At 44.8% G+C, this 17031-nt stretch overlaps 1 protein-coding gene and 1 long non-coding RNA gene across 2 annotated transcripts; one reads left to right on the forward strand and one right to left on the reverse strand.

The window, feature by feature from the left end:
- LOC110435272 lies at positions 4298–4875 on the forward strand. Its single transcript, XR_002452907.1, has 2 exons — positions 4298–4366; positions 4617–4875. It is a non-coding gene; the product is annotated as an uncharacterized LOC110435272 (long non-coding RNA).
- Positions 6540–12855, reverse strand: LOC8062656 (formin-like protein 14). The gene is made up of 3 exons (XM_021461593.1): positions 11803–12855; positions 8055–8350; positions 6540–7065 (listed from the first exon to the last, which is right to left on the reverse strand). The coding sequence occupies exons 1-3, from the start codon at positions 12822–12824 to the stop codon at positions 6716–6718; spliced, it is 1668 nt and encodes a 555-aa protein (XP_021317268.1). The 5' UTR covers positions 12825–12855; the 3' UTR covers positions 6540–6715.

Genomic DNA, 17031 nt, shown 5'->3' on the forward strand with positions numbered 1-17031 from the left:
ATCAATACACACAGAATAAACTATTCTGAGAATCATGGCAGGCCGTAGCACTCGCATATACGAAAATATGAAGAGGCAATTATCGGATAATCACGCGTGGCATTAGGTAATCTTGCTTTGTTTGAACCTAATATATTGGATAAATGATGCTTTTGGATTGCTGTAATAAACTTGGTTTATCAGTCATGGTGATCCTTTGTGGCTCCACAGAAACATTGCGACGGAACCTATCCTAATTAAAGTTTGGTTGCTATTGTTGCTTCCATGTTTTACTTTGATGATGAGTGTTTGTTGCCGAGTTTCACACCCTGGCACGAGGAACCCCCCCCCCCCCCCTCTTCCCTCATTTGGGCCCTTACTGATACTTAGGGTTGCCTCTCACTCTGGGGAGAACTCGTCTGGTGCACCTTCAATACATTCAAGTTCGCACGAAGTCCAAGACGGCTCGCTAGCAAGGAAGATTGGTCACAGTGGCAGGAAGAAAGGATAGGTGCATGCTTAGTTCATTACTAGTGTATCTGGTTACTGTCATTAAGAGTCCAAAGAAGTTCCTCAAGGAATTTGACAAACTTCGGCGTCATTTCCTTTGGGCTGGGGATGGGCAGCTCACTGGTGGAAAGTGCAAAGTGGCATGGACAAAAGTTTGCACACCAACTCCAAATGGTTTCAAGGACCTTGAATGCTTCAGTAGAGCACTGTAGCTGCGATGGCTTTGGTTTGAATGGGATGACAAAGATCGGCCATGGAGGGGCCTAGAACTCCCAGTGCACAATATAGACCAACGCCTCTTTAACTCTGCGACTAGAGTGGAGTTGGGAAATCGACGTCGAGCGTGCTTCTAGAACTCTAGTTGGCTCAACGGTGATGACCTAGTGGAGTTATTCCTAGAGCTTTTTAGGCATAGCAAGCGAAAAAACCGCTCGGTGGCTAATGCGTTGGTAGAACAAACATGGATCAGAGACATCGACCATAACATGAATCAATAGGTTATTACCCAGTTCTTGGATCTCTGGGGAAGGCCAGAAAATGTAGAGCTCATACCACTGCAAGAAGACCGAATAACATGGCTACAATCATCAAACGGACAATACTCAGCCAAATCAGCGTATAGCCTGCAATTTAAGGGTGTCAGTGTCTGTGCTACGACTGAATTTGCGTGGAGGACGAAAGCGTCACCAAAGTGCAGATTTTTCCTTTGGCTATAACTACAGAATAAGATTTGGACAGCAGACAGGCTCCATATTAGGCAATGGCCAAACGAGTACTTCTATTAGCTCTGTGTGCGGAATCTAGAGATTGCGCTATATTTGTTCGTTGACTGCCCGATGGTCCATTCGATATGGGAAAGAGTGGCATTCTGGTTCAGAACGCCGAGCCTGTGGCCTGTTAATTGGGGGCAGAGAACGACGCTCCAGGAATGGTTCATCCACATGATAACCGCACTACCGTCAGCTACGAAGCAAGGGCTAAGATCGCTGATCATGCTTGTTATTTGGGAAGTGTGGTGTGTGAAAGAAATAGAAGGGTCTTCAGGAAAGAAAGCAAGCAGATTCAGCAGATGGTGGAGGCAGGGGCGGATATGGGCCTAGGGCCGCTAGGGCCGCGGCCCTAGGCGTGGCCCAAGATACCTCTTATAGTATATGTGATTTTCTGGTCCAGTTAGAAGTGGTTCTAGGTATTGGGCCAAATTGTTCTTCCCATAGGCCTAGCCAAGAGAGGAGAGAACCCCTGAGCTTCCCTCCGATGTGGCGTGTGCTGCTGTCTCTCCCTCCGATGCCCATTAACCTAGCAAGCAGCTGCCACCAGCCGGCAACTCACCCGCCACAAGGGTCTGTTCGTGGCTCCGAGTTCTGCGATTGGTGGTCGTAGCACACTGGCTTGGCTGCCCGCCTAGGCGCCTAGGGCCTGGCTGCAGGCTGCAGCTGCATTGGCCACCTGGCCGTCGAGTGGTAAATTTTGATTCCCATTCTTAAATCCATTCTCTTGTTCTCTCTGATCTGAAATCAGGTTGCTGCTATATGTTTTGGCTGTTCGGATGTGTATCTTGCTTGAACAGTTGTGTTGATATTTGGCTTTTAACGGTTTCATCAACAATACGACACCTGTTTTGTATAGTTGCAACCAAGACATTAAAATCCTTTCATTATGCCTCGTATGAGATATCAAAGACGGGGACAAACCAAACTATCATTATTTATATTTCTATCTATTATGTTGTGGATTTAAACATGAAATTGGCATATGTCATCTAAATTTATGTATTTATAAGATAATTTTGTTATCTAATTGGTATTAGATTGGTAAAGTTTAACCCGATATGAGTAGCATACATGTTTTGATAATGGCCCTAGGCTTCAAAGTAGACGAGCTCCGCCACTGGGTGGAGGGCATATATGATGAAACAAGAGCATGGGGATATGCTGGGAATAAAGGGCTGCATCATGGGGTTAGCCTGAATGTTGTAGTTGACTCCTTCCAAAATGCAAATTAGTCATGCAAATCAGGGATGGCTGGGACCTCAATTCGATGAGCTCAAGCAAGATAGGTGCTGGCGCTCCTTGTGCCGGATGTTGTACAAGAATTATTCTCTAACTTATCAATGAAAGCATCTTTCGAGAAAAAAAAAGAACCGCTTTGATTTGCAGTATATACTTGGACCTTGCATTGAACACACAGCTGCAAGCTTGGACCTGCATAGCTTCACCATGGCAATGGTGCAAAACTCTTGGTGATCTTGTGTTGAACTCTCCTAACACTACAGGAAACCCAGGCTTCGCCAAATGCCCCAGAGTTCGCCGAGTGTCAAAAATCGGGTACTTGGTGAAGAAGGCTTCGCCAAGTGCCTGGCTCTTGGCGAAGCCAGCACTTGGCGAAGAAGGCTTCGCCAAGTGCCAAGCACTCGGCGAAGAAACGCACTTGGCGAAATGGCCTCTTCGCCAAGTGCCAAGCACTCGGCGAAGAAAGACACTCGGCGAAGCCTGACGGCATCCATCCCCATCCCTTGCCGTCGGCTTCGCCAAGTGCCTCCGTCTGGCACTTGGCGAAGAGGAGGCTTCGCCGAGTGCCAGACACGTGGCACTTGGCGAAGAGGCCTTCGCCGAGTGCCGGCCAGGTGGCACTCGGCGAAGAGGTGTGCCATGCAAAAGGCCGCAGCCGGCCCACGCTCCCTCTCCCTCTTCGCCGAGTGCAACGTGACCGGTACTTGCCGAAGACCCCTTCGCCAAGTGCCTGCCACGTGGCACTTGGCGAAGTGTATACGTACGTTTGAACAGGTAAGCGGACCCATGCGCCCTCTTCGCCGAGTGCCGCCGATCTGGCACTCGGCGAAGCCGTCCCCACCCCCCTCTTCGCCAAGTGCCGCCGATCTGGCACTCGGCGAAGTGCGTGTTTCAGTTAAAAAAAGAAAACGCTCAGCCGCTCCCCACCCCACGCACTCAGCCAGGCCGCCTGCTTGCGCGCCTGTGGCAGCGCCCCGCCGCGCCAGCCCCGCTCGCTCGCCCGCGCGCCGTCGTCTGCGCACGCCGCTGCCCGCGCCACGCCACCCGCTCGCACGCCTGCGACAGCACTCCGCCGCGTCGGCCCCGCTCGCCCGCCCGCGCGCACCGCCGTCTGCGCGCCGCTGCCCGCGCGGCCCGCCGCCGTCCGCGCTGCCCTTCCCTCTCGACAGCAGCAACAAGGCCACAGCTCTCGAGAGCGAGCTCACCACTGCCCCGGATGGGATCCATGGAGGCGGCGGTGGCCCTGCTCCCTCAACGGCGGCGCGGGCCCTGCTTCACCCGCCGGCTGCGCTCGACCCCATCCGCTCGTCGTCGCCGTTCGTCCTCGTCCAGTGCGTGGTCATGATCCATGATCGCAAGCTGTATCTAGGCCAAGGAGCAAGGTGATCCACCATACCCAGCCTGCACGCTAGGTATTTGTGTTTATGTCTGGCCACAATGAAAGCAGGATTAGTGAATTATAATTTTAGTTTTGTCTGCAACAATGATCCATCGATTGGATTTCCTAATCAGTGCTCTGATCCAAATATATATCTAACTGACAATGGCACAAAAAAAATATACATAGGAGTGTAAGACCTAGACCTATTCTGTTTGTTTATCAAATTATACATAAGGTTTATGCAAACAATATCTTAACCAATTTTTTCATGATCATTTATTTGACAGGACTTTTACATATTCATTATGATCAACTAAAGGTAATGAGTGATGTTTTGCTCTTTTCATTGGACAACTTGTATTGCTCTGCTTGGTTTGTGATAGTAAGATTTTTTTCCCCTCTGTTGACCAATGTTTTCAAGTTGCGTGCGAGAAGTTCAGAAGAAGCAGCATGGTGGACCAAGTGTTTAATGGAGTATGCCTTAAAGGTTGGAGTTTTTCTTATTTTGTTGTCCCATTTGCTATCATTATGTTCAATAATAAAGCACTCACATGTTTTCTATTCTGTTAGCGGTCCTCTAGAAAAGATGAGATCATTGTATGTCGCACTGTAGGACAGCAGCCGTGTTCTTGTGCAATTGTCAATGTTCAGACTAACATGGGAGAAGTAGGCTAGAATGCTTGACTGCTTGAGCCTTCAAGTACTATACTAATGGTAGTAATTTCTCAAATTTACAGATTGTTGTGCTTGAGAGGATATAATGCATTGTGAAATTGGACCTGCTTGTTGAAGAATACACAAGGTCTTATATGATGGTCATATTTTTTGATCAATGTTGGATCAATTTTGGATGACTTAGCTAGATTTTATTTTCAGCTGCTATATGCATGCTTGTATGTTGGCTTGATGGCAAGCATCTTAAGCTAGTGACATGACTATATATGTACACATTTGATATGGATGAATGAGAATATTATTGATGTGCCAATTTGTGTATTGGTTCTGAATGTGGTCTAGTTTTAAATATATGTGATGAGTACATGTCGATGGATACGCTGTCCTAATAGCGGATTGCGCGGAAATAGCCCGGACATTTTAAAAAAAATAAAATTTCCCAGCTTCGCCAAGTGCGGCACTTGGCGAAGCTGGGAAAGCCAAGTGTAAAAGCCACGGGCTGAGGGACTTCGCCAAGTGCCACGTGGCTGGCACTTGGCGAAGGCAGGGGCTTCGCCAAGTGCCTGCCACGTGGCACTTGGCGAAGAATATTTTTTAAAAAAAATAAAACATTTCTTCGCCAAGTGCCAGGGTCCCACTTGGCGAAGAGGACGGAGAAGCCACCTGCCGTCATCTTCGCCAAGTGGGGATTTGGCACTTGGCGAAGTCCTGTTTTCCAGTAGTAACTACTGAACGCTACTAATCATTCATCGGATTCTTCACCGTTCAGTGTCACTACTCACACAGCAAATTCATTAATTTATTAAGGAGCTTTTAATTCGGTAAAGTAGTGACAGATAAATTTTAAGATAAACAAAAGAAAGTTTAGGAGTTTCTTAGTTAGCTGCAAATTAACCCATTGGGAGGCCGGTGGCCGATGGTGCTGAAGTCAGTGGAGGGTGGGCGCTGCCGCGGTGGCGCTGCCGGGCTACGCGCAGCAGAGCACTTGCTGCCCTGGTCGTCCGGCAGCCAGAGCATGACGCGGTGGGCCATGGGCGCCTCGGCGGAGGCCACCTTGACGGTCGGCGCGGTCAGGGGCAGGCATGGGACGATTTCCCCCTTTTCTGCTTGTCGACTTCTCCACATTTTTGTTATCGGCCTTCACTCATAGGCCTTAATAAAACTATAGGGGGGCCTGATTAGCAAGCTAGTGACATAAGGAACTGGCAGTGACGGTACTGGAGTGTTTGATGTTTCTCAACCAAAAGAAAAAACTGAATGTTTGATGTGCCTCTGAGCGATGAAGTTATGGTACATGAGTGTCTGATGTGGTGAAGAAGTCTGAAGAGGGGAAAAAGAGGAAGAGGGCCAAGGAGTCAGGCGTGCTTTTCAAGAAGATGTCAGCACTTGTGGTGTGATGACTATCTCGAAGGTGAAGAAGAATTGGAGTCTTATTACTTGGTTGCCATTTACAGATAAATTCTGAACTCCAGTAAATCTGTTGGCGTGTTATGTATTATGATGAGTATCTATTCATTTCTTTCCTTATTTTTTAAGCAGACAGGAACAATGTTTTTCTCTCACATCAAATCAGCAGCAGAACATTGATGCATATTTACAGTTTTATGTCGAACATGAGATCAAATTGAATTCACAGTGCATTCTCTCAAATAAGCAAAACAATGGCATTATATAAAGAACAAATTTATGCTTAGATCTTGATGATATAGGTCCATGCATCAATTAAATAGATAGGTATTGTCCGTTACGGTCTATAAAAGAGTCTCAGAGATGGCATGTGCTTGCAAACGGCGGCTGTCTAATTTCTAAACTTGCCGCAGGAGAGAAAAGACGAGGGCAAGGAGGAAGATATGGTCAATATCAACCTGCCTGGGGCCATTTGAACATCGGAACCATAGCTATCATCAGAGCCCGCTGCTACCAAAGCAAATAAATATACTAAGCATAACTGACATTCCAGGTGACTGCACTATTCACAACCTAGGAATTATAAAGATAACCATTATTTGCACTGCACTATTCAGGAAGCCAATTTCTCAACAAAAGAATTTCTGGAACTCGAGCTCTGCGTCATGAACACGAACACTCCAAATTATACTGTCTATATATGGATTCATAACTCATCTGTTAACATACACAGCTCTAGCAGGATCAGGTAGTCCTAATCTAAATCCAACTCCTTTCTGCTCTTTACAGTGGCATTCTGCTTCGACTCTGGGTCTAGAATGTCCAGGTCCCATGCCGTGGCAAGGTAACCGTAGAGGACCCATGTCCGCTCACCCTTGCCGTCCACCTTGACCAGCATGGGGTTGTTATTGCCCCCATCACTGGCAGGGACGATGCTCCGGATGCGAGCCCAAGCTGCTCGCCCGTGGCCTTGGCGCTCGAAAAACTCAACGAGCAGTGACGCATTGTTCAGACCATCAAGGCTGGCAGGAAACTTAGCTTGCATGGACCTCTGCCCGTCCTTCCCAGGGAGTGGCTGCACATCGACACCGACAAAGCCCATTTCTGGAAAAACATACGGCAGTTGGCAAGCATGTCAGTTTCCGATTGATGTCTATCGAGAACGCAAAATAACTATAAGATTCACAGATGGACATGGTAGGCATGAATTATTGCCCACCCAAATTCCTAGCCCTTTAGATGTATCGGCATCCTATGGACTATTAAAACATCACAGGCATATATGGCGAGTTCGGATGCAGCCCTGGGCTGGGAGCCCCTGCCAGGCATGCGCATCTGACCCTAGGTACTCAAAATCGAACGCATAACGCCTGGGAGCAATGCCTGGCAGAGGCAGCTTTCCCAGACTGCTATCCAAATACGCCCATACAATGGGGAAGCATCACTAGAAGTGCAGCTGAACAGTTAACACGTAGTTAACTATAATATGGAAGAAGACAATATTCGCTAGTTTATCAAGTTCCTGCACTAGGTGTAATGATGCAACAAGGCCTTCTAGTCCCAAGCAAGTTGGGTCCTAAGGCTCTAATGAAACCGAACAAGAACCACCCAAAAAAAGCAGATAAATAAATAAAGTGAAAAAGGCATTGGTAATAATAATAGTAAAAGGAGAACCATAGCCTCCAAATTCAAAGAAAATTTGTAAATATATTTTAGCAGATAGCGTCTGAGGCGCCAGCCAGATCATACTCTGCTACACAAAATAGGAAGTAAGGGGACACTTGCTATATTTATATTATAGACAGAATTCTTATGGCAGGTCCAACAAACTATGTAAACTGATAAGTAACAAACTGAAATACTGAGGAATTCAACTGTCAGCCAATACAGTTTTCAACATTTCTTTTCATTTCTATCTAAAGCTTCTGAAGGACAGTCATCTTTAAAGAAACCAAATAACAAGTTTTGGTCAAACCAAATGATTTTCCCCCAACTTATCCATCCAAAAGAATAAAGAGAAGGCAAACAGAGTAATCAATCAGAAGTTAAGAACTACCAAGATCACAGTGACATAGCAAGCATTGAAGAAGTACCTCTCAGCTTGCTCTCCATATCTTTATCACTCATGCCATCCTTTTGTCCATCGTGCTTTGACTTGTATGTGTTCTCAATTATAACTGTCGGTGGCCATAAGATAAGGTCTCCTTGATTGGCTTCAGCGTCGATAGTTGATAATGCTTGGTAAGCGGTTTTGTGAACAGGGGCTACGGAATAATTCCAACCCATAAGAACACATAAAGCTCTGTGAAACCCTAGGTGATCAGCACGATGCTCCTGATTCTTTGCATAGTATGCATGATTGAGGAGCGCATGCAAATCTACAGAATCCCTGTAATCAAACCATGCATACAATCGGCTTCAAATGAAAATTATGCATAAAACATTGTCTTCAGACAATAATCCATGCCACTCTTAGAAAAACTATGGTTTTTAAAACTGATTGTGTGAATTAAATGGTTCATAAAAGAAATCAGGAAAGTACAATTAGTAGGGGAAACATTTTTGGAACATAGGAACGAAACAAAGGATCAATACACATCCATAATAATTGTCCAAAACAAAAAATGGGATTCAACAAACCACCCATGTAGCAAAATAAGTTTGCTTCACAGCACAACAAAATAGTTCGAGGCAGTAATGACAAGGCGAGAAAGCAAAAACCAAGCATGAATGCATTCATGGAAAGAACACCACAAATGTGCAACATGTGAGTTTGCATATTAAGTCCATAAAGGACAAGATACGTTGTATGGTTATCTCTTCACAATGAAGTAATTTCATATAAAGTGGTTGAAACCTGTGAAAATCTTGTGGAAATTCTCCAATGTAAACATGCCTCAAATCAAAGTATGTACTGTGTTTCTCTTCTTTTGTTGGATTATTTGCTCCAAAACTGATTTGTATTTGCAATGTCAAAAATAACCAAAAACAATTATTACAGCTTTTCAGGCACACACAGTTCCACAATAAAAAATGGGGTAGTATGATACAGAGTTTTCAAGAGAGCATGGTCCTGAGATAAACTCTGCTAGTTTGGAGTTAAGTGTGATTCTTCGTATGTTTTTTGGTTGAAGGAAAGTGCATTTTAATTCTCTTTAGTACCATAGCTTAACCACCTGAATTAATATAGGGTCCACTTAACCCCCTAAAGCTTTAAATTTTGTAGTACTATGAAAAACCTCCTTTGATAATGGACAATGGCCAATCAGTTGTGTTCATCAGCACATGGAGCAATTGACTGGAATACACAACACAGTAGGGCAGCAGATTTCATACTTCTAACAAATATATGACAATTACCAACATTATGACACAGAAATGAGTTGGGTACTTGCCTAAGACAATCCCGTAGTTACCAAGTTCCTGGGTCAATTGGGTCATAGAACAGTGATTTAGTAAGGAACATGGTGCACTCTTTGGGAAAGATTTCTCCACTACAGGTCTCCTGTGTTCCAGAACAGGAAAATTGTTTCTGGGATAAGGAATGTGGCAGTGTACCAAGTTCCCAGTGATGGATAATCCACAATATCGCTAGTATAGTATGTGTCAGAAATAATCCTGTGTGTCAAGGTTCAAGTAGTGTATGTTGATTGCTATCAGTGCTAGCCAGATTTTAGTTTTTAAAAGAGATTAATGGGCAGATAATATGAGGCATTGCCTGCATTAATTAGGGGAATATCATGGGCACGAGTACAACCCTGTATGAGAAAACAATGAGGGCTGGTGTGGCCGCATCGACCAAAAACTACCTGTGTTATTTTCGACCTGTGTGTATCCACCAAAGAGAAAAACTAGTATGTGTTTGTGGTCAACAATCAAGAAAGATGGAGCGTATTTTGTTACAGAATGAAAAGTTAACAATCCAAATAAAACTTAGTGCATGAAATGCAAAACTAGCCACCTTTAAGCCTTAGGCTGCACAAATGGAAAAATGGCAAAAGAAAAAAAAAAGGAGGTAGAACTAATCCTGGTAAGAACTGCAGATTTTGTGTTGAAGCGGGCTCAAACGCTACTTAACTGTTAGAAGGTTTGATCATCCCAACATCCTTATATTTGTTGTGGCAGACTCAAATGAGGTGTATGGCTCGTATTAGTAACTCATCCTTTATGAGATAGTCCTCCATGGGATCAGCCCATTATTTTGAGTAGAGATTATTCCTATACTTCAACTAGAATGTGCCTAATGATTCAGTCCATGTCATTCCTCAAACTAAACAAGAGGCCTAGGTTCATAATAAATGGATTCTCTCTATCTCATTCTTCAAACCAACACTATATGAAATAAATAACATGAAACGTCAGACTAATAGTAATACTTCCAACAATCATTGACTTAACACAAGGAAATGTTGAAAAACCCAGGTATTCCAGAGCTTGGGGCTTTCTCAATTTGAAAGTCTAGTATGCTATAATGCTGGTATATTAATTTCATATTTAGAAGTCAACTAACATGACATTACATGTTCACAATTAGAGAGAAGAATCAGACTAAAAAAGTAACCGGAAAATGTTTTCCAAGATATTTTAGATAGAGATCAAATCCAAACCTAAGGTACCCAAAAAAAATGGCCAGACTTAACTGCTTATCCAACATACAGTCATTTTTCCCAAGCAAGTTGGGGCAGGCTAGAGCTGACAAAACAAGAGCTAAAAAGAAGCCAGGTGAAGAAGAAGAGTTGTTGTAGGCCTAGTAAGCCAACATAAAAACCCAGTCACTTGTGAAATCAGGAATAAACAAGGGTAGGTGCTATTCTGACAAGACTCTAGGAGCGTTGCTAGTGTATATAGAATATTGAGCAATGGAGCTCAGTTACTGAATAAAAACATGAATAGTTCCATTGTGTTGAACATCATCTGATACAAAACACAATTCCCATTTGGGAAAGTAAAGGAAAACAAAGAACAGGGGTAGAGGAAGGCCAGTTAACAAAATCAAAGAGAGCAGAGGCAGGCAAAGGGTACAGTCATATTTCTCAAAAAAAAATGGTATGAACTTGAACTGTGTGGAGAAGCATGGACTGCATAAAATATTTAGTGAATGTTTCGCCCTTTAGCAGACCTATCAGATCAAATATGATACTGCAACAATTAAGAATCTTACTAGCAAAGGCCAGCCAAGGTCTGCATGTTTTAAATTGAATTTTAGTTGACTCTCTACCTATGTTTCTTCCATCTATTGGTCCTTTGTTTTAAATTCATTTTTAATTGAAGTATCTTCCATTTATTGTACTAATAGAATATGAGAAGAAACAACTGTGATGATTTCATTTATAACAGATCGTTAATACAAATATTTTAAAAAAATAATAATAAGCCTACAACAAGGTATTCCATAGCTAGCACTTCTTGGACAAGGAATGCTACATAGCTTCCACTCAGTCATAGGCCTACACAAGTACACAGTATAGAATATACAGACATGCATGGTTTGAAAGGTGACTAGGTGTCCAAGTGAGTGCTGGGTCCACCTGGATGCCTAGGTGACAAGGTGCCACTATTTCCCAAGGCAAGCTGGGTATGCCTAGGTGACACCTTTGGAACAGGGCAGACATGTCATATAAATCTGGAAGGTTTTTGCTTTTCAACTAAATAGCCAAAGAACATCCTTCAGGTTCTTCGCAGGGGGGGCAACAAAATTATTTTTATCAATCATTGTTATACGCTGTACCATGCTAGGCATGTACATCAAGTCTGAACATTTCAATTTTCTTGATTCTACACTCAATAAACACATCCAAACATAAGATCAAACCAACAGGGCTTTCAGATTTTTCAGCATACCTTTGACATACAGGGCATTTCAGCTGGGAAAGCTTCCCATTGGTCCGGTAATTCTTCTTATCTGCTTCATTCTCATTCATCAGCTTCACCATCTTAAGAAAGGCGCTCTTCAGCACCTTCGGGTCCACCCCCGTCTCCTCCACCTTCACCTGCTTCGCAGCACGCATCTCAGACTTCTGCTGCTGCTTGCGTCCGGAGGACTCCCCGGGCACACCACCATTGACCTGATCCTCCCACTTCCGCTTCGGGACAGGCACCGGAAGCAGCCCGGCAGTGGGCAGGAGTGCGGGCATGGGTGGCGGAGGAGCCCACCGCTCGAGGGGCGGGCGCAGCAGGGGCAGCTGGGGCGGGGGCGGCAACGGGGGCGGCGCCAAGAGGTGCGCGGGTATCGGCGGCGGCGGCTGGCGGAGCTGCGGTGGCGGCTCGTGCGGGAGAGCGAAGTAGGTGCGCACGGTGCCATCGGAGAGCGCGACGGTGCGGCGGTCGAGGTCCTCCAGCCCGTACCGCGGCGGCGGCGGGATGGCGGCCATCACCGCCTCCACCGCTGCCACGGTGAGCAGCGGCCGCGACGGGGGCGGGGGCGGGGGCAGAGGCGACGCGCCGGGCGGAGCGTGCTGCTGCTGCGGGTGAGGGTGAGGGTGAGGGTGCGGCGCGGGGATCAGAGGCGAGCGGCTGGCCTCCCCGTTGACGCTCGGGGTAGGCTCCGCGGCCGCGGCCGCGGCGGCCGCGGCTGCACTGCCGCCGACACCGGCAGCGCCGGCGGCGTTACCCGGGTTGGTGCGCTTGTTGGGGTTGGTGTCGGCAGCGGACGACGATGAGGAGGACGCCCTCGAGGCAGCGGCCTGCGGGTTCTGCGCCGCCGCGGTGGGCGCCGCGGGCGGAGGCATCGGCGTGGGCTTGGCCTTCGGATTGGCGGCGGCCAACATGCCGGAGGATTTTCTAGGGTTTCGTCGGGATTGGGAAATCGATTTGAGGGGAGGGGAGAAGGGGACTGGCAACATACGAGTGGGACCAAGTGTCATAGACACGTGAAGGGAACAACGGGACTCGGAGCAAGGCTAACATGGCGACTTTTAGGGGGGGGGGGGGGGGTTTGACAAGAAACAAGCCGACTTTTATTAAACACAGCAGTAAGCTGCAACTGAAAATAGAGCCCAAAGAATTAAACATAGAGAGCCACAAACCAGTCTGCTACAGGAGTGATCTAGCTCAATAAGTGTGGAAACAAGCGCTTGTTTAGCAAGAGTATCTGCTGTATAATAGAATTTTCAATGTCTATAATGAACAAGCGTATACAGTATATGAGGTACTTAAAGATAACATGATCAAAATCTCACTTTTAGAAGATCGTTTGGTCCTCTAGAAATTGAAGAGTGGCAGCAACTTGTTGCAAGTATTGGAGAGTTTCAGTTACTAAATGAACCAGACACAGTTATGTGGGCTTTAGATAAAAATGGGAAATTCACAACAGCCTCTTTATATAAGAATTGACTTTTCCTGGAGTTGAAAATAGAGAGATTATGAGCATATGGAGAGCCAGAATACCACTGAAAATTAGATTTTTTCTGTAGTCTATCTATTCAGATTGTCTCCCTTCAGCACAGAATCTAGTTAAACGAAATTGGCCGGGAGATGAATTTTGTAAAATGTGTGGAAAATTAGAAACAACTCAACATATTTTCTTTGAATGCCACCTATTGTTGGTGGTTTTTTCATGATGCTTTATTCTGGACACAAACACCAACTAATCTCCAACATTCTCTGAACTATAGTTGTGGTAGAGGAGATACACCTAGTTTGAAGATGATCTTTTTGCTTGCTTGTATTTGCTGGAGCTTATGGTTAATTCGTAATGATTTTGTTTTCAACAACAAGGTTATTTCGAACCCTAATGTGGTGGTGCATCGATCAATTATCTTCATGCAGAAATGGAGCATTCTACTGAAGGAGAAAGAAAAAGGCTGGATTTCGAAGACGGTGGAACGACTTTCAAGAATTTTGACGTAAAGCGTCCAAGATTAGTGGTGTAGCAGAGAAGTGGAGAGTTAAAATGCTCAAGAAAAAGAGAGGAAAGGGCTGGTCTCTGAAGTGGAGCTTATTGCTTAAGAAGTGTGTCAAAGTTCATAAAGCTTTGGTGTAATCTTTTGTTAAGTTCCTTTTCCTAAAGTGTTACTGTTAAGAGGAGTGTGCAATCTGCATGTTTCTTGAACCTTTTTGTAAGCTGGTTACCCCAGCAATACCTTTTGCTTTCTATAAAAAGCAGGACCAATCGGTCTTTGATCTAAAAATAAAAAAAAAGAGTATCTGCTGTAGAGTTTAGAGTTCTGCTGATCCTGAAGAGAGTGCCAAAAAATAGTCCCTGCAACGTTAGCATACGTCTGGGTATACGGTTTCATTCTCCAGTGGGGTGAGTGCTCCCGGTTGGCGCTGTGAAGAAACTGTACCAACTGCTGTGAGTCAGAGAGAAAAGTGCAGGGGGGAATTTGCAGGGCTTGGACCAGCTTGGCGCCGAGTGCTAGTGCAGTCGCCTCTCCCATAAGAACTGAGTGACAGTTCTGCATTCTGGCCTTGATGTAGAAGGATTGGGCTGATTGTATATGAAAATTAAGAATGAAGATACCTATGCCAGCATTTGAGTCGGCTGTGGAATGATCGTCTGGCACCCTGGAGACATCTACATAGCATCGTGATCCCTGAAGTGCCATAAGGTTGGAACAGAGATATGGCCTGTTTGTTTCTGCAGGGTTTGGTACCTGTATAAGCGAAGAATTCATACCTAGTGATTGCTAAAAGGAAGTGGATGTTTGGGTTGGATGTAGTGGAGTATGTTCCACATAACTTGCTATGGCACTATGGATTTGCACATGAGTCCAATCTTTCCTGTTAAAATGGTAGTTGGTTGGCCCGTGACTTTTGAAAGAGTTGTTGTGAGCTTTGAGCCTTCGAAAAGATGTTGTGGGATGTTGGTTTTGAGAAAGCCAAAAGCTGTTTGGTTGGTCACTCGTGGCTTTTGGAAAAAACTGAACAGATCCCAAACATTAAAATTAGCGAAAGGAGAGAGAGGTGCTTTTGGATTTGTACTACGATAAAAGCTGCTTTTGGGCAAAAACACTTATGGCTTTGGGCTCTTTAGTTGGCTTTTACAAAAGCAAAAGCAGGTTCAAAAGCCCAACCAAAAGGATCCTTAGGCGAACCTTGCTAGCGCAGATGAGCCAAACCTGCTTAAGGAAATCCAAACATTTTTTGTTTTAATTAACTTCTAGCCTAGAAAGATGAGGCGAGACATTAGGCCTTGTTTAGTTTCCAAAAAATTTTGTAAAATTTTTCAGATTCTCCGTCACATCGAATCTTTAGACGCATACATGGAGTATTAAATATAGACGAAAATAAAAACTAATTACACAGTTTGGTCGAAATTGACGAGACGAATCTTTTGAGTCTAATTAGTCCATGATTGGACAATATTTGTCAAATACAAACGAAAATGCTACAGTGTCGATTTTGCAAAATTTTTTGGAACTAAACAAGGCCTCAAATACGTTCAAATTTGGCATCTGTGTTACACACGGCACATTCAAATAACTTCTAGCCCTAATATTTTTCACTCCTTATGTCAAGCCCATATGCATTTGGGTAGCTCATAGGTGTGGTCATGCATCCAATCACACAATTAAGTCCTTCAAACTTGAACTTAGATGCAAAATTTTTTGTTGATGAAAAATTATATAGATTGGTTACTACAACACCCCATTGAGTTCGATTGTATATCTCAACAATCAAAGCTACAAGCTCATGCGAACCCGTGACTTCATTTTGCTTATGTTTGTTGCTTAGTTGGCGGCAACATTGAAGTCAATTTGCAAATTGACTCCGTTAAACAGGAAGAACAAGTTGTGACCTTAGACAACGAACTAGGTAGTTTTACGTACTTCATCGCGACGTGAAACTAGCTACTTACCTAAGATGATCAAGGGTTCACCTTGATGGACCTTTTTTTTTCTCCCATAGTCTTTTCTTAATAACGAAAGAACGCACAGCTTCATCCTATAGGGAGGGAATTCATACAAAAACTTCTTTTATTAAAGGATTGATATGAACTTACTACAATTCATCACTGCACAACGACTGGACCAAATCTATAAAACGGTCTCAAAACTCAATTATAATAAAAGAAGCCCACTCGAAGGACACAAAGAAACGTAGTGTGTCCCATTCTCGAGCCTGTAGCATACATCCAACACCCGCTATTAGCTAGCTACTCCAAACATTTCGTATTACCGGTAACTTTAAATATCATTAGCTTTGACCAAGTTTAAAAAAGTGCTAATATGTATGTCATCAAGCTAGTTTCGTTAAATCCACCATGAATAATATTTTGATATTCTATTTAATTGGTGTTTTTTAAGATGGTAAGATAGTTTCTAAAAAAATATTAGAATTAAAGACGTTTGACTTAGAACGAGACTAAAATAAACTATATATTGTTTCTAGTTCGAAAATAATTAATGTTTTGCACAAGGTTTGAGCCAATTTTATAAAACTGCAGTTAAAATAACTCTCTAAATGCTTCCATAAAAGTATAACTTAGAATGTTGGTTTATATTCCAAGATAAATAATGGTCGAAGCTATGTGTTTGGAGACCATGTCCTTGTCCAAAATATCAATTCTTTGCAGACTACAAAGGGCTAGTCTCTACAACTAAAACATTGGTAGAACAATCGTCCACACCCTCCTTCGCTCGCTCGCTCAATGGCCCGCCTGGCGCTCCCTTGCTCACTCTCTCCCGCGTGCAGTGGGCCCAGTCTTGCGCGGACTCCCCTCCCCACACACCCACACACCCACCCCGCATGACGACTCTTCCCCGACGGCAGTTGCGGTGCATCATCCCGATGGCGGAGGCAGCGCGACGTCCTGTGTCCAGGAGGCTGATGCAGCGCGACATCCTGAGGTCACCACACCCTAGGCCCATGTGAGCGCCTCCCTCCCTCTCCTCCACTCCCTGTCCATGTCCCTCTCCCTCACTATTTCTTCTTCATGGTGAACTCCATGAAGCAGTAAGAGGGCGGTTTGCGATGCAGCATCCCGATGGCGGAGGCAGCGCGACATCCGGTGTACAGGAGGATGATGCGGCGCGACATCCCGGTGGCAGAGTCAGGCAGGAAGGATCTGCTGGTCACCATGCCAAACCCTAGGCCGATGTGAGCACCTCCCTCCTTCCTCCACTCCCT

Source organism: Sorghum bicolor, chromosome 5 (genome assembly GCF_000003195.3).
Source record: "Sorghum bicolor cultivar BTx623 chromosome 5, Sorghum_bicolor_NCBIv3, whole genome shotgun sequence".
NCBI lineage: Eukaryota > Viridiplantae > Streptophyta > Magnoliopsida > Poales > Poaceae > Sorghum > Sorghum bicolor.